The 24,484-nt window shown below is 41.5% G+C and overlaps 2 protein-coding genes across 15 annotated transcripts in view; one reads left to right on the forward strand and one right to left on the reverse strand.

Annotated features, from left to right (window-relative positions):
• The window catches only part of PRELID3A (PRELI domain containing 3A), a 101,081-nt gene that overhangs the window by 59,872 nt on the left and 16,725 nt on the right, over positions 1 to 24,484 (forward strand). For 4 of the 11 annotated variants that reach the window (XM_079943545.1, XM_079943542.1, XM_079943548.1 and 1 more), the window contains exon 6: positions 14,396 to 14,459. In XM_079943545.1, the coding sequence (XP_079799671.1) occupies positions 14,396 to 14,459 (64 nt within the window). Of the gene's footprint in view, positions 1 to 9,591; positions 11,437 to 12,625; positions 12,750 to 14,395; positions 14,528 to 21,641; positions 21,785 to 24,484 lie in introns of those variants that run through there. The other 7 variants (XR_013831444.1, XR_013831445.1, XM_079943549.1 and 4 more) reach the window with 7 other exon arrangements.
• The window catches only part of SPIRE1 (spire type actin nucleation factor 1), a 206,698-nt gene continuing 196,743 nt past the window's right edge, over positions 14,530 to 24,484 (reverse strand). For 3 of the 4 annotated variants that reach the window (XM_079943535.1, XM_079943534.1, XM_079943536.1), the window contains 5 exons: positions 21,829 to 21,966; positions 21,173 to 21,243; positions 20,628 to 20,655; positions 20,395 to 20,531; positions 14,530 to 18,132 (listed from right to left, as the gene is read on the reverse strand). In XM_079943535.1, the coding sequence (XP_079799661.1) occupies positions 17,874 to 18,132; positions 20,395 to 20,531; positions 20,628 to 20,655; positions 21,173 to 21,243; positions 21,829 to 21,966 (633 nt within the window). In that variant the 3' untranslated portion in view covers positions 14,530 to 17,873. The remainder of the gene's footprint in view (positions 18,133 to 20,394; positions 20,532 to 20,627; positions 20,656 to 21,172; positions 21,244 to 21,828; positions 21,967 to 24,484) is intronic. The other variant, XR_013831443.1, reaches the window with a different exon arrangement.

Genomic DNA, 24,484 nt, shown 5'->3' on the forward strand with positions numbered 1-24,484 from the left:
AGTAAGGGAAGCTTTACAATATGTAAAGAAAGTAGTATATATGTTGTCAATGAGAGAAGGTATAAAGAATGGAAATATTTTGTTAAGTGAAAAAAAGAGTAATTTTATCCTAGAGCTGGTTGTTTCTGGATGAGAAAGAAAATAAGGGACAAACTAATATGGATACAGAAAGTGATAGAATGTTTGTGGAAAAGGAACCTTAAGGAAAGAGTTTTGTTCATGGTCAACATTGGCTAAGATTAGATTCAATTTAATTAAGTAAATAAATTTTGTTACTAAAAGTAGGCTGGTACAAACTGGAGTTTGATTTTCTCTGTTAAGAGAATAAAGTATTCCTGCAATATTGAGCTGCTTTTGATGACATATTGTAAGCTTCATAGGTTTTTCTTTCTCTGGCTAACTTTGGGATGTTTCAAAGGGACCGTAAAGCATCTCAGTGAGAAATATTAAACTAATTAGAATTATTTGGTATATTAAATTACATGAGAGGCATTCGCAAATGAGTGGTGATGAACATTCTTAGGTTATACTGTATGGATAAATGTCATTAGTGTAAGTGTTCTAGAAATTATATGAAGTTCCTAAAATTTGAATATGTCCTGATATTCTGTTATCAGTCAATTTTAGCTATTATCTTAAAATGCTGTATATCAACTTGGTTAAGTTTGTCCAATTGCATTTTTTTTTTAATTTATTTATTTTATTTATTTTTGGCTGGGTTGGGTGTTCATTGCTGCACGCAGGCTTTCTCTAGTTGTGGAGAGCAGGGCTACTCTTCGTTGCGGTGTGTGGGCTTCTCATTGCTGTGGCTTCTCTTGTTGTGGAACACAGGCCCCAGGCACGCAGGCTTCAGTAGTTGCAGCACGTGGTCTCAGTAGTTGTGGCTCACGGGCTCCAGAGCACAGGCTCAGCAGTTGTGGCACACAGGCTTAGCTGTTCCGTGGCATGTGGGATCTTCCCAGACCAGGGCTCGAACCCGGGTCCCCTGCATTGGCAGGCAGATTCTCAACCACTGCGCCACCAGGGAAGCCCTCCAATTGCATTTTAATCAGATCTTTCCCTGTGCCTTTTTAAGTCTTTTTTCATCCATGGAGAGTTATTGTTTCACTCTGATGCTTTTGCAAAAATGCTTCATCTTCAAGACGATTCATAGAAAGCACTTTTGGACAAGTACAGGTTTCTGATAACTTTTAGATCATATAGCTGAACTCGGTAAGAAATTAAAGAATTATAATAGAAACCCAAATGACCTCATAAAACTGTTTACCAAATGTCTGTCTCCCTATCAAAATGGAAAGAAAATTCTCTAGTAAAGTTGTCACAGAGTATAACTAATCATGACATGTATCACTACTTGTTTTAAGTCTGTTGTTAGAAGCACATGTACAATGTTTATGAGACAATTCAGTATAATTGATAAAATGTATAGCCTATAAAATGCTTCCCCATTAATCTAGCTCTGAGCTTGTTTACTGTCAGTTTTCCCCCAATGTGGACAACTAGGCAAATGTGTGTACACACAAAAGTAGGCCTTGCACTGAAGGACAGGATAACCAGGGTAGGCAACTACCACCCTGGGCATCACAGGGCAGGCAACTACCACCCTGGCATCGAGGGAAAAATATTTTGATCATCAATGCTTTCTATAGATTTGCAATCAAAAGGGGAAAATGATGGAGGAAATTCTCACATATTGAGGTAGGGGGATGTCATTCTGGCATACACATGATTTAACTTGAATTTTAGGCTAATCAAAACAGTCTGTTTATGGCCTATTAAACATAAATCATACATCCGCTTTAACCATTAAATGAAATAATGCATTTAAAAAAATAGAATAACCATGGTTCAGGCATCCAAATGGAGCTGGGTGTCTGTTGTGGACGTGGTTTCAGATGTGTTCCTGTATTATCCCTTAAATTTTCTGAATTGTATCAGAATCAAGGATACCACCAGCTGTTCTCAAAACATTATCTGCTAGCAGCTTCCACCTTATGGTCATAAGGTCTCCTCTTGTAACTGTGAAACCTTTCTCTTACTTGAGGAATAGTAATGGCAAATGAGACAATTCAAGACGTAGCCTCCCAGCAGAAGGCACTACATTCTTTAACAAGAATAATACGAGAAAATAAAATAGCTTTAAATTTTGTTTTAGCAAAAAAGGAGATATATGTGTAATGGCCAGTAGCTCCTGCTATGTATATATTAACACCCCGGAAAAAGTGAAACCCAAATAAATAGAATCATTCTGAAGGTTACTTGGTTACAGAATGTATGTAAAGAGGAATGACCCACTTCAAAACTTATGTTTTCTGATTGCTATCTGGAATAGGAAGACTCTTTCAGGGACTACTACCAGGGTGTGCATTTTGGTCATTATCATCACTGTAATATGAGTACTAATTTTCAAATATTTGTTCAGGTGCTATGACAAAGGAATCAGGGACTTCCCTGGTGGTCCAGTGGTTAAGACTCCCATGTTTCCACTGCAGGGGGGTACAGGTTCAATCCCTGGTCGGGGAATTAAGATCCTGTGTGCTATGCTGTGTGGTGAAAAAAAAAAAAGACAAAGCAATCAGAGAGGTAATATTTTTCATAATACAAAATATTGATGCTAAGCTTGAGACTTGAGAATTCTTTAAAATTAAAGTCAATGAAAGATTTGACAGCCAATATAGTGGAGTAGAAAGACCCTGAGCTCACCTCCTCTGACGAGCATGCCAAAATCACAACTATCTGCAGAACAACCATTGACGAAAAAGACTGGAACCTACCAGAAAAGGTCTTCTAAAACAACCCCAACAAGCCAGGAGAGGCATACACATGATATAATCAAAATTCCATACCCCTCCCTTGGGTGGGCAACACACACCTGGAAAATAATTATATTGCAGAGGTTCTCCTACAGCAATGAGAGTTCTGAGCCCCACGTCAGGCTCCCCAGTCTGGAGGTCCAGCACCAGCAAGATGAGCCCCCAGAGCATTTGGCTTTGAAGGCCAGCAGGGCTTAACTGGAGGAGACCCACAGGACTGGGGAAATAAGAGACTTCACTCTTAAAGGGTGCACACAAAACCTCATGCATACTGGGACCCAGGGTGAAAGCAGTAATTTGATAGGAGCCTGGGCCAGACCTACCTGCAAGTCTTGAAGAGTCTCCTGGAAAGGTGGGGGGTGGCTGCAGCTCACCCTGGAGACAGACACTGGGGGCAGACATAGTGGGGAACTTTCAGCTGTGTGAACACTACTGAGGCTGGTGGCTGACATCTTGGATCATTAGTGCCAAGACCTGGCCCCACCAAACAGCCTGCAGGTGCCAGTGCTGGGACACCTACCAAAGGCCACTTCTCCAAGGTCAAGAAATGTAACCAACCTACCACATACATAAAAATACAAATAGCAACTTAGACAAAATGATGCGGCAGAAGATTATGTTCCAGACGAAGGAAAAAGATAAAACCCCAGAAGAAGAACTAAGTGAAGTGGAGATAGGTAATCTACCCGAGAAAGAGTTCAGAGTAGAGATGATCAAAAGAACTCTGGAGGGGAATGGATGCACAGAGCGAGAAGTGAGAAGTTTTTCACAAAGAATTAGAAAACAGAACAACCAGAGATGAAGAATACAGTAACTGAAATGAAAAATACACGAGAAGGAATCAATAGTAGACTAAATGATTCAGAAGAACGTATCAATGAGCTAGAAGACAGAGTAGCAGAAATCACTGCCACTGAACACAAAAAAGTAAAAATGAAAAGAAATGGGGACAATTTGAGACCTCTGGGACAATATCAAGTGCACTAGTAGGGGTCCCAGAAGGAGAAGAGAGGGAGAAAGGGCCTGAGAAAATACATGAAGAGATAATAGCTGAAAACCTCCCTAACCTGGGAAAGGAAAGAGTTACCCAAGATCAGGAAAGAGGAACACACCAAGACACACGGTAGTCAAAATGACAAAATTTATAAAAGATAGAATATGAAAAGCAGCAAATAACACACAAAGCAGCTCCCATAAGGCTATCAGCTGACTTTTCAGCAGAAACTCTGCAGGCCAGAAGGGACTGGCACAATATATTTAAAGTGATAACAGGGAAAAACCTACAACCAAGAATACTCTACCCAGCAAGGCTCTCATTCATATTTGATGGAGAAATCAAAAATTTTACAGACAAGCAAAAGCTAAAAGAATTCAGCACCGCCACACCAGTTTTACAACAAATGTTAAAGGAAGTTCTCTAGGTGAAAAATAAAAGGCCACAGCTAGAAACAAGTAAGTTGCAGAATGAAAAAGCTCACCAGTAAAGACAAACATACAGTAAAGGTAGGAAATCATCCACACACAAAGCTAGAAGGGAGGTTAAAAGACAAAAGTAGTAAAATTATCCATATCCACAATAAGCAGTTAAGGGATAACAAAAACAATTAGATGTAAAATATGATATCAAAAACAGTAATTGTGAGGGGAGGAGAGTACAAATGCAGGGTACTTAAAATGCATTGGAAATTAAGAGATCAGCAACTTAAGATAATCATGTACATATAAATACTGCCATACCAAAACCTCATGGTAACCACAAGCCAAAAATCTGTAATAGATAAACACACAGAAAAAGGAATCCAGACATAATACTAAAGATAGTCATCAAATCACAACAGAACAAAGGAAAGAAAGAGGGAAAAAAAAGACCTACAAAAACAAATCCAAAATAATTAATGGGACTTCCCTGGTGGTCCAGTGGTTAAGACTATGTGCTTCTACCTCGGGGGACATGGGTTCAATCCCTGGCCGAGGAACTAAGATCCCACATGCTGCACAAACAAAAACAAACAAACAAAAACAATGGCAGTAAGAACATATGTACTGATAACTACATTGAATGTAAATGGACTAAATCCTCCAACCAAGAGACACAGACTGGCTAAATGGATACAAAAACAAGACCCATATATATGCTACCTACAAGAGACTCACTTCAGATCTAGAAATTCATACAGACTGAAAATGAGGGGATGGAAAAAGGTGTTCCACGCAAATGGAAATCAAAAGAAAGCGAGAGTAACAATACTTACATCAGACAAAATAGGCTTTAAATTGAAGACTGTTACAAGAGACAAAGAGGGATGCTACGTAAGAAAATATAACAATTGTAAACATATAGGCAACCAAAATAGGAGCACCTCAATATATAAGGCAAATATTAACAGACATAAAAGGAGAAAGTGTCAGTAACACAATAGTAGTGGGGGACCATAATACCCCACTTACATCAACGGCCAACTCATCCAGACAGAAAATCAATAAGAAAACACAGGCCTTAAATAACACATTAGACCAACTTGACTTGATTGATATTGATAGAGCATTCCATCCAAAAGCAGCAGAATACACATTTTTTCCAACTGCACATGGAACATTCTCCAGGATAGATCACATGCTAGGTCACAAAACAAGCCTTGGTATATTTAAGATAATTGAAATCACACAAGCATCTTTTCCAACCACAACACTATGAGACTAGAAATGAACTACAAAAAAAAAAAAAACACAAAACCTGCAAGAAACCCAAACAGGTGGAAGCTAAACAACATGCCACTAAACAACCAGTGGCTCACTGAAGAAATCAAAGAGGAAGTTAAAAAATACCCAGAGACAAATGAAAATGAAAACACAGTGACCCAAAAACCTATAGGACACAGCAAAAGCAGTTCTAAGAAGGAAGGTTATAAAGATACAAGCTTACCTCAGGAAACAAGTAAAGTCTCAAACAGCCTAATTTTACACCTAAAGCAACTAGAGAAAGAAGAACAAACAAAACCCAAAGTTAGTAAAAGGAAAGAAATCATAAAGATCAGAGCAGAAATAAATGAAATAGAGACTAAAACAAAAAAACAAAAAAACAACAGAAAAGATCAATGAAACCAAAAGCTGGTTCTTTGAAAAGATAAATAAAATTGATAAACCTTTAACCAGACTCATCAAGAAAAAGGGCCCAAATTAATAAAACCACAAATGAAAAAGAAGTTACAACCAATACCATAGAAATACAAAGGATCATAAGAGACTACTACAAGCAACTATATGCCAATAAAATGGACAACCTAGAAGAAATGGACAAATTCTTAGAAAGGTACAATCTCCCAAGACTGAACAAGGAAGAATTAGAATATGAACAGACCAATTACCAATACTAAAATTGAATAAGTAATTTAAAAACTCCCCCAAAAGTCCAGGACCAGATGGCTTCTTCACAGGTGAATTAGCGAAGAGTTAACACCCATCCTTCTGAAACTATTCAGAAAAATTGCAGAGGAAGGAACACTTCCAAACTCATTCTGTGAGGCCACAATCACCCTGATGCCAAAACCAGACAAAGATATCACACTCAAAAAAAGAAAATTACAGGCCATTATCACTGATGAACATAGATGTAAAACTCAACAAAATACTAGTGAACTGACTCCAACAATACATTAAAAGGATCATACACCATGGTCAAGTGGGATTTATCCCAGGGATGCAAGTATTTCTCAACGTCCATGAATCAACCAATGCAATATAACATATTAACAAACTGAAGAATAAAAAACATTTGATCATCTCAGTAGATGCAGAAAAAGCTTTTGATAAAATTCAACATCCACTTATAAACTCTTCAGAAAGTGGGCATAGAGAGAACAAACCTCAACATAATAAACGCCATATATGACAAACTCATACACAACAGCTAATATCATACTTAACAGTGAAAAGCTAAAACCATTCCCTATAAGATAAGGAACAAGACAAGGATGACCACACTTGCCACTTTTATTCAACATAGTTTTGGAAGTCCTAGCCATGGCAATCAGAGAAGAAAATGAAATAAAAGGGATCCAAACTGGAAGGGAAGAGGTAAAACTGTCACTGTTTGCAGATGACATACTATACATAGAAAATACTAAAGATGCCACCTGAAAACTAGAGCTCATCAATGAATGTGGTAAAGTTGCAGGGTACAAAATTAATACACAGAAATCTGTTGCATTTCTATAGATTAACAATGAACTATCAGAAAGAGAAATTAAGGAAACAATCCTATGTACCACTGCATCAAAAAGAATAAAATACTTAGGTATAAACCTACCTAAGGAGGCAAAAGACTGTACTCTGAAAACTATAGGACACTGATGAAAGAAATTGAAGACCACACAGATGGAAAGATTTGGTGTGTTCTTGGATTGGAAGACTCAATATTGTTAAAATGACTGTACTACCCAAAGTAATCTACAGATTCAGTGAAATCCCTATCAAATTACCAATGGCATTTTTCACAGGATTAGAACAAAAAAATTTTTTTTATTAGAACAAATTTTTTTTTTAATTTGTATGGAAACAGAAAAGACCCTGAATAGCCAGAACAATCTTGGGAAAGAATGGAGCTAGAGCAATCATGCTTCCTGACTTCAGACTATACTACAAAGCTACAGTCATCAAAACAGTATGGTACTGGCACAGAAACAGACACATAGATCAATGGAACAGGATAGATAGCCCAGAAATAAACCCATGAACTTATGGTCAATTAATCTATGACAAAGGAGGCAAGAATATACAATAGAGAAAAGACAGTCTTTTCAATAAGTGATGCTGGGAAAACTGGACAGTTACAGCTAAAAGAATGAAATTAGAACATTCTCTAACACCATATACAAAAATAAACTCAAAATGGATTAAAGACCTAAATGTAAGACTAGACACTATAAAACTACTAGAGGAAAACATAGGCAGAATGCTCTTTGACATAAATCACAGCAATATTTTTTTGGATCCGTTTCCTGGAGTAATGGAAACAAAAGCAGAAATAAATAAACTAATTAAACTTAAAAGCTTTTGCACAGCAAAGGAAACCATAAACAAAACGAACAGACAACCTATGGAATGGGAGAAAATTTTGCAAATGATGCAACTGACAAGGGATTGATTTCCAAAATATACAAATAGCTCATACAATTCAGTAACAAAAAAACCCAAACAACCCAATAAAAAAATGGGCAGAACACAACTGCTGAGCCTGCGCTCTAGAGCCTGCGAGCCACAACTGCTGGGCCCGGGTGCCACAACTGCTGAAGCCTGCGTGCCTGGAGCCCATGCTCCGCAACAGGAGAGGCCACCACAGTGAGAAGCCCGCTCACTACAATGGAGAGTAGCCCCCACTCGCCGCAACCAGAGAAAGCCTGCGCACAGCAACAAAGACCAACAGAGCCAAAAATAAATAAATAAATTTATTTTAAAAAAATGGGCAGAAGATCTAAATAGACATTTCTCCAAAGAAGACATACAGATGGCCAACAGGCACGTGAAAAGATGCTCAACATCACTAATTATTAGAGAAATGTAAATCAAAACTACAATGAGGTATCACCTCACACTGGTCAGAATGGCCATCATCAAAAAATCTACAAATAATAAATGCTGGAGAGGTTGTGGGAGAAAGGGAACCCTCTTACACTGTTTTGGCAGGAATGTAAATTGGTGCAGCCACTACAGAGAACAGCATGGAGGTTCCTTAAAAAACTAAAAACAGAGTTACCATATGATCCAACAATCCCATTCCTGGGCATATATCTGGAAAAGGTAAAAACTCTAATTCAAAGAGATACATGCACCCCAGTGTTCATAGCAGAACTATTTACAGTAGCCAAGACATGGAAGCAACCTAAATGTCCATCAATGGATGGATGAATAAAGAAGCTGTGGTACATACATACAGTGGAGTATTACTCAGCCATAAAAAAGAGTGAAATAATGCCATCTGCAACAACAAGGATGGACCTAAAGATTATCATACTAAGTGAAGTCAGAGAAAGACAAATATCATGCATCACTTATATGTGGAAAAAATGATACAAATGAACTTATATACAAACAGAAATAGACCCACAGACATAGAAAACAAACTTACAGTTACCAAAGGGGAATGGGGGTGAGGGATAAATTAGGATTTGGGGATTAACATATACACACTACTATATATAAAACAGATAACCAACTGTATAGCACAGAGAACTATACTCAGTATATTGTAATAAGCTATAAGGGAAAAGAATCTGAAAATGAATACGTGTGTGTGTGTATACACACACCCATGTATAACTGAATTACTTTGTTGTACACCTGAAACACTGTAAAGCAATTATACCTTAACTTTAAAAAATAATGAAGTCAATGACTTTATTTCCTCTTATCCTGAAAATTTGGCTTTGCCCCCATTCAGCAGTTAGTAGCCAGAGCACTCATCATCCCTGTTCCCCTCAGGATTGAGGAATATCAAAGAAAAGGGGGGACTGAAACCGGGCAGGACCCTGTGGGGCCTTCCTTGTGACAGATCCCACCCTCCTGTGTCCCCTGCCTCTTGTTTGTAGAAAAGTTTTAGCCTCCTAGGCCTTCCCCAATTTCCAAACAGATTTAATCAGAGAAGTGAGAAAATGCAGAAACAAAGTAAAACAGTTAAGCAAGTCAAAACAATAGTTTAGCCATAAAACAAAGTCAAGGACCTTTAGTTCTTCCTCAAGGGCAATAGAAAATATCCTGAGTCATATCCTGAGTTGTTTTGCAGATACTAAATCCCCCACCAGGTGGAGAAGTTAACTACACGCTGACCATCGGCACACAGACCCCCCAGAGTGGTCGGAACCAGAAGGTTGATGGTGTTGACTCCTGAAATACCACCCTGTTACCTCACCACCCACCAATCAAACAAACGTCCACAAGTTGATTAGGCACCCTGACCCTCTCCCTCACCTTGCTTTTAAAAATGCTTACCTGAAAGCCATCAGAGAGTTCGGGTCTTTTGATCATGAGCTGCCCATTCTCCTTGCCTGGCCCTATGTTGGGTGCCCTGCGCTAACTGCCGCACTTCCCTTCACAACCCAGTGTCAGTAGATTAGCTTTGCTGTGTCAGGCGAGTGAAATCACGTTTGGTTCAGTAGTTCTGTAACATGCTCAATTATTGGTAGCTATCATTAGCTACTAAAAATCAGCAAAATATTTTAAAAGTTATTCATAGTAACAGCACAAAATATCTAATCTCATAAAGCTTACCTTTTTGTGTGTGTGTGTGGGGTACGCGGGCCTCTCACTGTTGTGGCCTCTCCCGTTGCGAAGCATAGGCTCCGGACGCGCAGGCTCAGCGGCCACGGCTCACGGGCCCAGCCGCTCCGCGGCATGTGGGATCCTCCCGGACCGGGGCACGAACCCGTGTCCCCTACGTCGGCAGGCGGACTCTCAACCACTGCGCCACCAGGGAAGCCCATAAAGCTTACCTTTTATCTTCCCTTATTTTCTTTTCTTGGCCAAATTATTTTAATATGACAAATTTGAAATCATTTAATATATTTTATTTCAGCCCAGTTGGCACATAAATTTTAATCAAAGTATTATGATTACTACCATACTATGAGAGGGGCAAGTAGTAAAAAGGTAATGAGTACGAGCTCAGTGCTGATAAACATATGCTTTGCATTTATGTAGTGGCTTCGATTATGGGTCTTTAACATCTGCCCATCAATTTGTTAATGGAAAAAACCTGGGTCAGGAGGCTGGGCTGTACATGGTGGCTCCACCCAGGGGCTCTGGAAGTGGAAGAGTGCCTGGAGAGGAACTGTGATGAGTGGCATTTACAAGAGTGGGGTCGGAAACCCAGACTGGCAAGTAGGGTTTCTGCGAGCTGCAGGTAACCAACAGATGCATGAGCTGCTGACTCAAGCCTCCCTATTCTAATTGCCCACGTTAGGCCTGCAGTGATTTGTTGACTTAGGATTGTACTCCTGCCTTAAAGGAAAAACACAGGGCTGTACGTGGCCCTTACGTGTTAAAGAGCACAGACTACACACTGTGTCAGCTGTTTTGAAGACGTTGATGGTTCCATCTTTGTATTGCTGACTTTTTCTCATTTCCATATTGAACCTGCTCATTCATTGACTCCACAAACATTTTTGAGCACCTGTTGTTGCATGCCAGATAGTTTTCCAAATCTAGGGACGTGGTGGTAAAGAAATCTGACAAATATCCGTGTCTTCATGGAAACAATGTAATAGATGCTGACTGCAGTGGAGAAAAAGAAGATGCAGGAGGAGTAGGAAGGGCAGGAAGCACTGCAGAGACATGGCAGTCGAGAAGCTATTAGAAGCAGCCCCTGGCCGGGGAGGAAGCCCCGTCTGTAGAGCTGTGAGACAGAACCAGAGAGTAAACGACTGCGTGAATGACACAAGGGCTCCATCCCAGCTATTGGACCTGTTCAGTGATGGAACTTGGCAGAGCATAAGCATCTGCCTGGCCCTCGACGTGTTTCATCAAGGCTGAGAACTGCGAGGGCCAAAGAGACAAGCTTCTTGGCTGGGGGTCCCATTACCACACACGGGAGGTGTGTAGACTGGGGACCCCTGTAGCTGTGGTAACTATTTCTTTGATCAAGCTGGACAGCAAGAGTTGTCTGTACTTTTGTTTCCACTTAACACAATTAAAAGTCTGTTACATGCAGTCATCCCTCCAGCTACTTGCTTCCCTTTACGTCTTGACAAGAGCACACGTCACACTGTAGGAACAGAGACCTGCCAAGACAGACCATGTCTTTCCATCGTGCAGGGCTGGGAGATGAACCACCAGTAACCGGATGGTGCCAACACAAAGTGGTGGGTGCAGAGGTGTGTGTTTGGGTTTTTTTGGTCTGTTGTTAATATGTCAACTCATCTTTCTGTTTTGTTTTGTTTTGTTTTTTAATTTTGGGAGATGGACTCAGGTTCTTTACGGCAAATAGTAAAACTGAACTTGCCTTTGCCTCCCCAAGTTTCAAATAAATGCAGCATATACTGTTTCTTGCATTCATGTAATATAATCAGGTTCGTCATCAATACAGAGAAATATTGTTTAATAACACTTGGCTTCAGTAAAAGTGCTGGCGTGGATGCACAGAGATCTCTCTGAGTTTCTCACTACAGTGGGTCATGCTCTCGGTTACTCACTGTTCAGTGTTTGTGCAGTACTGGTTCTTTGACCCCGTGTGTTGTGTCTTTCCTGGTTAAAAGTGACCTCAGAGACCACCTCATCCAACACCCTCACTTTAAAATTGAAGAAACAGAAATCCAGAAATGTTAAGGTGCTTTCCCAATGTCTGATAGCTGTTTTGCTGCCATGCTGGAGCAGTTTAGTTAGAACCATTTCAGATACTTGAGACCACGTACTGCTGGAAGGTTCTGCTTCACTAATTACAGACTAGTTTGTGTTTTTTTTCCAGTTATCATAAAGCTCTTTTTGCAAGTGAATACCATTGTGGAGCAGAGTCAGCTCCAGTTCCTACCATGAAGGAGGTGTGCCCACCACCGGCTGCACCAGGAGGAGGGCCTTAGGCCACCACAGGAGCCGCGCAGAAGTGGGGGTGTCCAGCCAATTACACCCACAGTGCTCAGTCCAAGCTCACAGTCTGTGAATCTGACTCCTTAAATGACCTTGAGATTGTGGTAGGATGACCCAAGTCATCTTCCCTTCCTTGGTGGACAGCTGAAATCTCAGGCTTCTTCTGTCTTTGGGGTGTTTAAGATCAAAGTTTTTTCCCTTTAAATGAGAAGTTATTCTGTTTTCTGTTTACACCTTAGGCTCCCTGCTGCAGGAGCTACACTGCTGAGGTTTACCTGTGCAGAATCTTGCTGTTCCTTCTCTTTCTCCCAAGTGATTTCCTGCAGCTTTTACACCATGTTTGCTTAGGAATTTGATATTCAGGTTAGCTCTCCAGAAATCCTCAATTTCTCTTTGGCATTTCCACTCTCCCAAACACTGTTGCTCCCGGAAAAGTTTGGGGTGTGACATTTTCTGCTGTGTTACCCTAGGGAAAGGAACTACTGGGGGAGGTAGGCCAGGGACCAACAGATGATTCCTGCAGTTACATGGGAACATCAAAGCAAAGAATTATACAGAAGGGCAAACTTCTAGTGAGGCTGCCCCTTCTTTCTAGCCACTCCTGAGGGAAGGAAGTTCTGCCTTTTCTTAAATTCATAGACAGTCACGTTCGTTGGAGCTGCTCTGAGAGCACTCACTCCTAGTACAGGAGCCAGCGTCTGGCCCCCTGGGTGAGTGGAACATCCAGGTGATCCCTCAGCTTTTAAGCCCCAGGGACATAAGTGAAATTTAATTAATGCCCCAGTTTTCAAGAGCCCACTTTTAGAGAACTGTGTCCTGTCAGTTCTGAAGCCCTTTTACTTCCACTACTTCGATGGTAAGGAAGTGGCTCAGATTTTGCCACCAGCATCACAATTCAACAGCAGAAACAGAGCTGTAGAATGTTCCACACAGTAAAATCTATTCTAAATAGATAAATATATACATCATACACATTTTAATGGAACGAGCCAGAACAGCATTGTGAATTCAGTCTGCCAGGTAAACTGCACCTGAACATTTAATTAGTGCAAGCAGAATTTTATATTAAGTAGGTTCTTAGCTCTTAAATTTTTTTGGATGAGCAAAGGGAGATGTTTCTAGACGTGGGCCTTAGGCTGACATGCAGGAAGAAGGCACATTCTGATGAATGTATGTGTATGTATGTGTGTAACTGGAGTCTTGAAACACATCATATGCACAATCAAGCCCTTACCTAGAAGAGTTCTCCTTATGAAATTCTAGACTCTGATGATTTGCAACTATACAACTTCTCAACAGGAGCTGAGAAGGAAAAAGAAAGTTGCAGTTAAATAAGGGTCACCCAGAGCTTCCCTTCCTGGTACCCGACCTCTCTGTGTCTCTGGAATTCAGGAGGCACAAGGCAAGGGCTGTGACCCGGATTCAGAAAGTCAGTGAACATTAGAATTATGAGCTGACATCTTGTTACACACATGTCACAGAGAAACTTTAGCGGAAGAAGAGCCTAAAATATATCTGGCAAATAAGTAATGAATTAATATCACACTCAATATCATGTAATGTTTGGTACGTAAAGGGCTAATGATGCTCTATATTTAGTTAACATAAAGACAAAAGAACTTTCCTAAATTCATTCTGGGTTTAATCTTCCTCATTTTTTCTCGACCCTTTAAGAGCTACAGCAAGAAATTTTCTTCATTGGACATTTTAAGAATATATACCTTGAGGAATTCGATTTAGGAAAAAAAATAAAAGCTTTATCTTTCTATACATAATTTGTCGCCATAGATGTGACTTCTTATATAATAATTGTTATATATACTATTTATAGATTTTAGTTTCCTACCCTGCTGAGCTGAAAAAGGAGGCAGGCTGCTCGGTGACACAGCAGAGTTACGGTGACTGCTCATATTCATTTATTTTTCCAGTGTGGTCCTTGTAGATTGTATTTCTCAAGCTGATCATAAACTGCTGATGTCATATAAATATATCTTGTCTTCCCAACCTAGGTGGTTTCCAACAGCTAGTTACCAAAAGACATCATCATTTTACAACAGGAACTCCACAAAGAAGGTATGATGTAAAGTCATTTATTTTCCCCTCGATAAATTTTAAAAGACTTTAATGGAAAACGTTTAGTACTGTCATGTCACACTGAATGCCAGCAGTACCTTGACTTTTACACACAGGAAGCCAGGTCAACGTGTACACATTTCCCCACGGCCCTTCAGCAGTTTTGCATGTACAAAATTGTCTGCTATTTTGCTTTAGCAAACAGCAACATAATTTAAAACTTTCATGTCTCCTATGTGACACCTAAAATCAGTCCAACATTTATTAATACAGTTAGAAAAATAAAAGCCTTAAAAAATTCATGGTATGAGCTCACGGTGCTAATCACATGACATGAGTTTATGAGTTCATGGGATCTCATCAAATGTAAGATCATTTTAAAAACTCCTACATAACAACTTTCTGGTTTAATTTGAAAGGCCTAAGACTTGAAATCTAGTAAGACTGTTAAGTCGATGTACAAATCAATTACTTGATTTAACTTTTACTTGCCTTGGGAGAGTTAATTCTCATTGTCCACTGAATGAACGCCTTTCAAATATTAATTACTATATTACAGTATTTACAAGCTTTCTTATCTATCCTAAACTGACAGAAAGTTCAGCTGTGAGAAGGGTGAGCTCATGAGGCAGGGGATGCAAGGGAGGGTGTGAGCCTGGAGGGAGAGGGTGAAAGTGAAGCCCCCCACTGGGATACATCAGGCTCCAGGAGACCAGCCAGCCAATGATGCTGTTGTTGTCAGACCAGAAGTAAGTGCCAACAACCAGGACAAAGAGGAGGCCTGGGAAGGTGTGTTATCCCAGTAGGAAGGGAGGGAGGAAGCTAGGCCTCAGGTCAAAGGAGGCTGAGGACTGAAACCACGCCCCACAGGCTGGCAGTGAATGACCCTCTGGAAGTTACCCGATTTGGTTGAGGTGCTGGGGATACATGCCATGGATGAGGGAGGGGGTAAATGCAAGAATTTGTTTTGGCACCAGATAGTGATGCTGATTTGATTTCTACAATATTAGCTGTGCCATGTGCCCTTTTCTACTGTACTTTCTGCAAACTGTCCCACGGAGACCTACCACCCACTTGACCTCTTCAATACACTTGGCAAAGCCTGTTAGTGCTGTGGACAGTGCTGTGGACGCTCTGCTAAGAGGTGCCCACAATGCCCAGACAACCTGCACAGTGTCACAAACCTGGAGAAGTGAAGTCAAAGACTAGATGTGCTAGATTTTATGTGCCTTGTGAATGTGGACAGGATTCTCATTTAGGGGGTTTAGTTTCTTGTGTTTTAATAACACTTGTAAAAAACTAGTTATTTTATTTTTATTTTATTTTTTTTTGCGGTACGCGGGCCTCTCACTGTTGTGGCCTCTCCCGTTGCGGAGCACAGGCTCCAGACGCGCAGGCTCCGCGGCCATGGCTCATGGGCCCAGCTGCTCCGCGGCATGTGGGATCTTCCCGGACCGGGGCACGAACCTGTGTCCCCTACATTGGCAGGCGGACTCTCAACCACTGTGCCACCAGGGAAGCCCAAGTCATTATTTTAAAAAGTACACTCTCCTAGGTCTGGTCTGTGCATGGATACAAACACCACCCCATCTCCCTTGCACCCTTCCTGGTGGTTGTTTGTTTGTTTAGAAGCTGCTCACACCAAAATTTTTTTTTTTTTTTTTTGCGGTACGCGGGCCTCTCACTGCCATGGCCTCTCCCGCTGCGGAGCACAGGCTCTGGACGCGCAGGCTCAGCGGCCATGGCTCACGGGCCCAGCCGCTCCGTGGCATGTGGGATCTTCCCGGACCGGGGCATGAACCCGTGTCCCCTGCATCGGCAGGCGGACTCAACCACTGCGCCACCAGGGAAGCCCGCACCAAAATTTTATAAATGAGATTCACTCAATATAATGTTTAAAGCTCTTACGTGAGAGTCTTTAAAACTTTAAACGTTTCCATAATCAGTAAGGGTTCTCTGGTGGCCCACTTTTACATGCAAATACAGACAAACTGTTAACATGCATTACTTCAGTCAATTGGTAAAGTTTATTTTGTAAGTGTAAGTAATTTTAAGCCATTTACTAATTTATAAATTTCAGTCACGTAAAACCACTACCAGGGCAGTTCTGAGGTATTACTGTTAATTAATTCGCTATAGAAATATTCCTGTATTGTGAGGTGGTGTGAAGTGTGACTGCCCTGCCTTTTGGTGAGCGGTGCTGACTACAGGTGTGTTCTAGAGAGTGCTGTGCATGTGCATTAACCGAGCTTCCAAACATGACTGGCAACTTGACTGGCTGGTCTGCCAAGTGAACCAAAATCATAAAGATGGCCATGGAATGGGCCACACAAGTCGAGAAATGACAGTGTATAGTGCCGCCTCAACCTGGCTTCATCAAAACCCGTCCTACTCAAGTCACTTACAAGGAGAATGTGTGCAAAAAGCATCCACAAAGCCTATCAGCAGGTTAATTTTAAATGAACTAGACCATGTTTTTGTTTCTAAAATTCATTTATAAAAATAAATTTCAGTTTGAGACCTCAGATACCAAATTGTGGCTTAATTTAGTCGTGATGGCGAGACTAAAGTTATGAAAACCGCGGTTGGAAATGTGAGCGCTCCAGCTCGTTCCCTGCGGCGTGGCCGACGCACTCACAGCCCTTCTCCTATTGGCCAAAATACTCAACTTTTGGACAAACTTCTAGCCTGCCCTTGTCCCCAAATGCCACAAAACTTTACATCTTAGACCTCCAATATAAAACCACTAGTAACCATAATACATTCAAGATAAGGAAAGCCCTGCACCTGCCTCAAGAGACACCGCCCCACTGCCCGGGCACAGACACAGCGTGGGTGACATGGGCGCCCACTTGAGCGTACAGCTTATTCAGATGCTTTGTACTGGAGCGCAGAGTAAAGTCCCTCCCGAGTCTTTATCTCAGAGCAACAATAATTTAAAACCAGTTTGAGAGCATGAGCAAATCCTTGTAGGTTCTGTGCTGTGAGATGGTAACAGCCTGGCCCAGCCTCCAGGGATCTGTGTGCATCAGGCAGGAACACTGTCGGGTGGAAATGCCAATATGACTTACTTCTTAGACTGTGCTGACTTTGACGCCTGTGTTAGACCGATTTCTCACACCAGAAGCTTTCTGCCTCAGTCAGAAAAGTATTTGAGGGACAGTAAAGAACTGAACTAAGGAAAAAGTTTCTGGCCTCCAAATCACCACACACACAGAAGCAAGTTTCAAACTACTGTCCTCTCTCAGTGCAGACAAGGGACTGGCTGATATGAACACCGTGTTCAGTCTGTGGAACAGTGTGATGCAGCAAAACCCTGATCTCATGCAAACCCGAACCAGTTAACTGCGGCGAGAAGACAGCCCCGCTCAGTGTTCTCTCACGAATGCGACTCTGCACACAAATGCACGGGGCTCAGACCTCACTGATGGTCCTCTCTGAAGGGCAGTACTCCGAAGGGCCTGCCGAGGACACGTAGAAAGACTGCGTTTTCCTTTTCAATCTGGCTCTTTTGTTGGCCAGCACCAGGCTATGCCGGCTTGAGTTGATGATTTCTGAAATGAACTTTTTGCAGTCTACACACACCTCCATGGTGCTCCAGTCCTCCATCAACTCTTTGGGAAATTGGAGTTCTTCATCTGATTTGTCCACAGACTTGGATTTTGAGGACAATCTGGAAAAAAACAAAACATTTACGACATCCATTATTGTTACTTATAGTTCTACTGCAATACTAAGAAAATATGTGCAAAAAAAGTAAATCTGTTGGCAAAACATGATGGAATGGGTGGGTGATTTAGTCACGTCAGTGTTGTCCAAAGAAGAAGTTATAATTGGCGACAACTTTCCAAATATTTTTGGGGACTTCTCTGGTGGCGCAGTGGTTAAGAATCCACCTGCCAATGCAGGGGACACGGGTTCGATTCCTGGTACGGGAAGATCCCACATGCCGCGGAGCAACTAAGCCCGTGCGCCACAACTACTGAAGCCCATGTGCCATGACAACTGACCCGTGTGCTGCAACTACTGAAGCCTGCGTGCCTAGAGCCTGTGCTCCGCAACGAGAAGCCACCGCAATGAGAAGCCTGTGCACTGCAATGAAGAGTAGCTCCTGTTCACAACTAGAGAAAGCCCACACGCAGCAATGAAGATCCAATGCAGCCAAAAATTTTAAAAAGACATGTCAAATTATTTAAAAAAAAAAGAAACAAAATTTTTTAAAGAAAGAAACCAGGAAACCTTTTACTAAGAAATAATAATACGGGACTTCCCTGGTGGCACAGTGGTAAAGAATCCACCTGCCAATGCAGGGGACACGGATTCGAGCCCTGGTCCGGGAAGATCCCACATGCCACGGAGAAACTAAGCCCGTGTACCACAACTACTGAGCCTGTGCTCTAGAGCCTGTGAGCCACAACTACTGAGACCATGTGCCACAACTACTGAAGCCTGTGCACCTAGAGCCCGTGCTCGCAACAAGAGAACCCACTGCAGTGAGAAGCCCGCGCACCGCAACGAAGAGTAGCCCCCACTCGCTGCAACTAGAGGAAGCCCACACGCAGCAACGAAGACCCAACGCAGCCAAAAATAAAAATAAATAAATAACGTTATATTAAAAAAAATACTACTACTAAAAGCTCTTAGTATCCCTTCTAGAATTTTTGGAAAACAGGATATTCAGAGTATTCACCTGACTACTATACGTAGATAGATCATGAACTTTAACAACCGAAATGAAATGAAGTACATGTTGCTAATCTCTCTGATGATTCAGAGAAAACTTCAAGTTCTTTCTCCAGTGACCCTGTGTCATGGTTAATGAACATTAGTTAACTGTAGATGGTAGGTGAGACTATAAGAAATTGAAGTAAATTTATCTTAATCCTACGACAAATCCTGAAAAATTATCTTTGGACCAGCTTTCTTGTCATTTCGTATTTATCAAATGTGCTTCCCGCTCCACAACAATTCTCTATATCTGGGTGACTGACTATTTGGATTCCAGAGAGCTGGAGTTAACTAGACCAACATCATCATAAATGTTGTGGATAGTTTTTGGAAATAACTAGGAACCATCTACTCATTCACTATTTTAATTAAACCAAACAGGAACACAGAGCTAGTGCAGAAAAGAACAGACCATAGTTCGCCTGCCTGAGCCCATGGACAGCAGCCCATACTCAGAGGTCAGGATGGGGACTGAGCACAGGGGCAGGAACCTCGGGTACAGGTTACTGCTGGGCTCTCAGCTCCCTCACCTCACTGTCCACAGACCCTGACATGCAGAATGGCCACCATCCAGCATCTGGCACCAACACCAGTGTCCCTCCCAAATAGGAGGCCGCTGGTACATAAAACCCCAACACCCTGGGCCCTGCCAGCGTGTGGTCTGACCTCCTGTCTTTCTTAAGGACCAACACTAACCTTACTCTGCATTAAATGCAAAGGGATTGCTATTCGGGCACCTTTTTTCTTTTAAATTGTCAGCTCTTGGCATAAAGCTTTATTTCTGCCTTTACAATAGGAAAGTAAGCCAAAGTTATCACAGACTACTGTAAACACAGGATTAAAAAGATTTTTTTCAAAACTAAAGAAGGAAAGAAAGATTAGACTGTTATGTTCAAGTTTTCAACTCCATTGAAAACAAGGTCAGTTTTAAAGATGACTTTTAAAGGACACACAAAAGTAATTACTTCCAAAGTAGAAAAAAAATTAAACTGAGAGATTAAGTATCTTTCAGGGAGCTAGCCATCATCCCTTGTCATGTGACCTTTGGCAAGTTTTGGAGGTTTGTGTACAAGTCAAAACTATATTAAAACCAAGCCACCCGCCCACCCAAACTCCTGCAAGCCAAAACCCCACCATATCACCATAGTCCTCAAAAGAGCTCTCGCCTTTCACAAAGGATGCTCTGGAGACCCGGCCCCTTGCTCACCTGGCAATGCTCCGAAGTGGCCGATGGTGGCCAGTGGAGGGTTTTTCTGGCCTCATACAACTTTCCCCTCTCTGCAAGGCAGAAGGTCCCAATGAAAAGATAGGAAGGGTGGAGTATGGCTTGGAGGGCAGCCGCATCTAGTATCCCAAATAAAACTGAGAATGAGCAGTACTGTTAAAGAGGCAGAGTCAATAAAATTAGCACAAGTTGTGATTTCACTAAGCTTAGCTTACCTTTTTGCAACACTGTGAGCACACCGGCCTGTACACAAAATCAGAAGTGTTACTCAGCGTGATAACCACGAACGCAACTGCAGAGTTAGAGAAGCCGCAGGCTGCGTGGCTGTGAATTTCTACAGTAAGTCCCCTGGACTCTCTGCTTCTTCTATCAGAACGTAACAAACTGAGACAACTGGATTGCCAAAAAGACAATCACACTGTAAAACTTAACTCTTACACTGTCCTATGAAAGGATCAACTTACGTCTGTTTGGGATTTTCTTACTTGTCTATCCTGGGATCACGTGACAGTCACATCTATTTTTTTCTGTTCAACATGACATATTATTATTAGACCTATCTTGGATATGAAAAGAAATACATGCAGAGAAACTTTCCAGGCTTAATATCAAATAATTGTCCACTCTTGAAGCAATCACTATTACTAACTTACAAGCACAGCACATGATAACAGACTGGATTATTTCTAATATTGTTCCTCAGAGAAAAATGATGAAACAGTGGATCCTTGACTGCTGTCATCAATTACAAAAGCCTTACCTCTTACAGAACTGACAGGTATAAGACCAAGTGAAGAAGGAAAATCTCCTGGTTCGGCAACAAAAGCAGAGCTAAAAAATAAAAATTTTAAAGGAGAAAAAGGCATTGCCAATAGTTAATTTCCTAATTTGCATGTTTGGACACACATTTATATGTGGAAAGTTTAGTAGACAAAGGGAGAAGAGCATTTAGAGACCCTTTTATTAAGTTTGGTTCTGTGATAATTATATATCTGCTCTGTATTTGATTATAATTCTACCTTTAAATGGTAATAAAAGACCATAGTTCTCAAGGGTCTTGCCACCATGAAAGCAACCTGAAGAAGGTTCTGAAAAAGTCTTCTCTGTTTCTCAGATACATATTCTCTACAATCCTTTAAAAGTGTAACAACTAAGGGCAGACCTTGTTTTATGAAGGCATACCATTATTTATTATGGTGGTTTTAACCTTCTGGTTTTCAATTTCTCAGGGAGAAATAAAAATACTTTTGTGAGCAAGGCAGAAAAGGGACTGCCTGCCACGGGGTAAGCCTCTTACCTCCTAGAATCCCCCCAAAGTCCTATGCCATCTGGCCACCAGACAGTGTCCTCAGGGGACATGCCTGTGACCGACCAATCTTCTAACCCTGCTGATCCATCAACTGTAAGTGGCTCTACCTTTCCTTTTTTCAGAGCAGTGTAGACATCTTTATACTGTTGGTATTTTTCCAGCTCTGCCTTCACCAGGACCTGACGAATATGCATCACCTCCTCCACAGTAAGTGCTAGGCATTCCACTGGGTAGCAGAATTCCTCCTGAAATTCAAAATTCCACATGAATAAGAAGCTCCCACCACCCTTCTGGCAAGGCAAAGTTCCCCTTCAGATCAGTCACCTGGTTAGTAGCTTCAGAGAAGAAAAGAGGTTTCCCAGTAAACACTGGAGCAGAGCTGGCTCACTCTGGGGACCACACAGTTTCTAATTACACTGAGACAAGAGATGGCAGAAAACTTCCGGGACCATGTGAAACACTGTAGCCACTGAAATTTCCAATTAGTAAAATTTCCTCACATTTGTTTAGATGTTTTGCCTCAGGTATCTCTATTCCATGAAGTGGAGCTACATATCTATGCATTGAAATCTTGGGAAAAAAATGTTATTGTTCTAAACCAAATTTCTGTCAGTTTTCTCCCATGATTACACAAAGATATTATTTACTTTTGTGTTGTATATATCTGCTAATAGATAAATAGCAAACCTACAACATTGGTACTGTTTTAAAAACTGATTTGTGGTACCCAGAATAGCCAAAAGAAGGTGGTTAGTAATCGATATTGAGAAGCGTTATTTAGTGGTAAGTTACATCAGCACAGCCTAAAAACTCCTAACAGTGTGAGTGGAACTGGACCTGGAAGCCAGCAGGTACTTCGTCAGGCTGCCCCACACTCTCCAGATCTCTCATCACTTTTAAACAGCTGCGGAAGTACAGTCCGCACTGGACAGATGTGGAGACACTCAGAGAACTCTGACGATAAATATCGAAGTTGGCTGTCTTATGTTAATGGTTTCCCTAACAACAGTGGAGGAAGATGTTGATGTAACTGATCCCACTGAATAAAGAGCCTCACACCATCTGCTCCCCAGCCGGCCCTGCGCTTGATTGGTGGGCCCAGTAGAAAGACAGAACGGTTTTGTGCGCCCGCACCCTGCTGGACTTCACAAGGGCTATTGTGGCGGAGCGACACAACCCCGATGTCCTCGGTGCACACACACTGTAACTCACGCCCACACACACAATAGTGCTGCTCACAGGCATTCTGGAATCAAACAAGCCAAAGGAGACAGCACAGGACTATGAGTGCAGTCAGTTTATGGAGTTTTAACATTTAGTTCTGTCTTTCAATCAGAGAAAAACAAAAATAAATCTAGGTTGCAAACTTGAAAAACATTAGCATTTACTAAAAAAAAAAGTAGTTTGCAGAACTACTGCTTCTTACAAATAATCAATACAAAATCATCTCTGTTCAAGCTAACTTAGGGAAGATTAAATTTGCTAAAAATGTTTTGGAAAAAATCGTGCAATTGAACGTTTAAGATGAAGAGCTTAGTATCTGGAGGGTGGGAGGATAATTCATGTGCTCTAGAATGTCTGATATACTCAAAAAAACCCACCATTACCCAATTTTCTTTCAATGGGAAGAGCTTTAAAAGTTGGCATGTCCAATATTTCCTGAGCTTCGCTTGACCCTGAGAACAGAGTGTGGGAACGGGCTCGCCTCCGAACGCTGGGCATCACAACTGTGCACAGATAGTAGGGTCAGCTGCACACGTCTGAAGAGCAACTTTTCTCAGCTTCTGACCTAGTTCATAAGAAGTATCCCTACGGTCATCTTTATTCATCAGCAACAAGCATGACTATCGTACATTTTCTGACAGTTACCTATGTGACAATATTGCTGAGCTGGAGTAAAATAACGTATGAATCTAGCAAACAAGCAGAAGACCACTCCCTGAGATTGGCTGTCATGTATTAGGAAGATGGTGCTGGTGCCAACGTCACAGCTGCGACGCCTGGGTGGCGGGGATGCTCCACACACAGCAACCCAGACAGCCCGCAGCTCCCAGTCCTCAGTCTCAAGTCATAAAGGGGCCAGTCAAGCACACTTCCAACTTACTGCTTTGACCCACGCACAAATCCAGTGTTCCATCAGATGTAATAAGAAATAGTGGATTTTTCTGTGTTCTTGTTCTTTTTTAAAATTTCAAGCAGATTACCCTTTAGTAAAATACCTTCCATCAGGTCAAATGCTAATGTTTTAATTCTGGTGCTTTCCCAAGGACAACAAAACTTTAATGCAACATGAAAGAAAATAATAGTTACTAGAATAGCTTTCATTATTTTTTCAACTGACAAAAAATATTAATTCAACATCCCCAAAGCCAAATTAAACCTTAACAGATCTTGCTGAGATGCTGATGCCCCAAAATGTGAAGAGCACTCAGGGTTACCCATGAGCCGAGCCTAGTCCCCGTTGTTACAATGGGCCAGGTCACACCTGCAGCAGGCACTGACCTCAGTTCATGGCATGGACTCCAGGGACCAGAGCAGCACAACTCTGATTCTCTGGCTGCTCTGTGCTTCAGTATGGCTTCCAAATTTAGGAAAGGGAAGCTAAATCTTAAAGAGTTTTAACAGAGATTACAATATACTGTAGGAGCAGATGTGCCTTTAGAACTCACTGTTACGTATGTCACTAAAATGGCTGAGTTTTTGTTAAATATTCTGGTTATATTTACCATTCAAAAGGGGTCAGAGTTAGGGAGCACAGAAATC

Source organism: Stenella coeruleoalba (genome assembly GCF_951394435.1).
Source record: "Stenella coeruleoalba genome assembly, chromosome: 14".
Classification (NCBI taxonomy): Eukaryota; Metazoa; Chordata; class Mammalia; order Artiodactyla; family Delphinidae; genus Stenella; species Stenella coeruleoalba.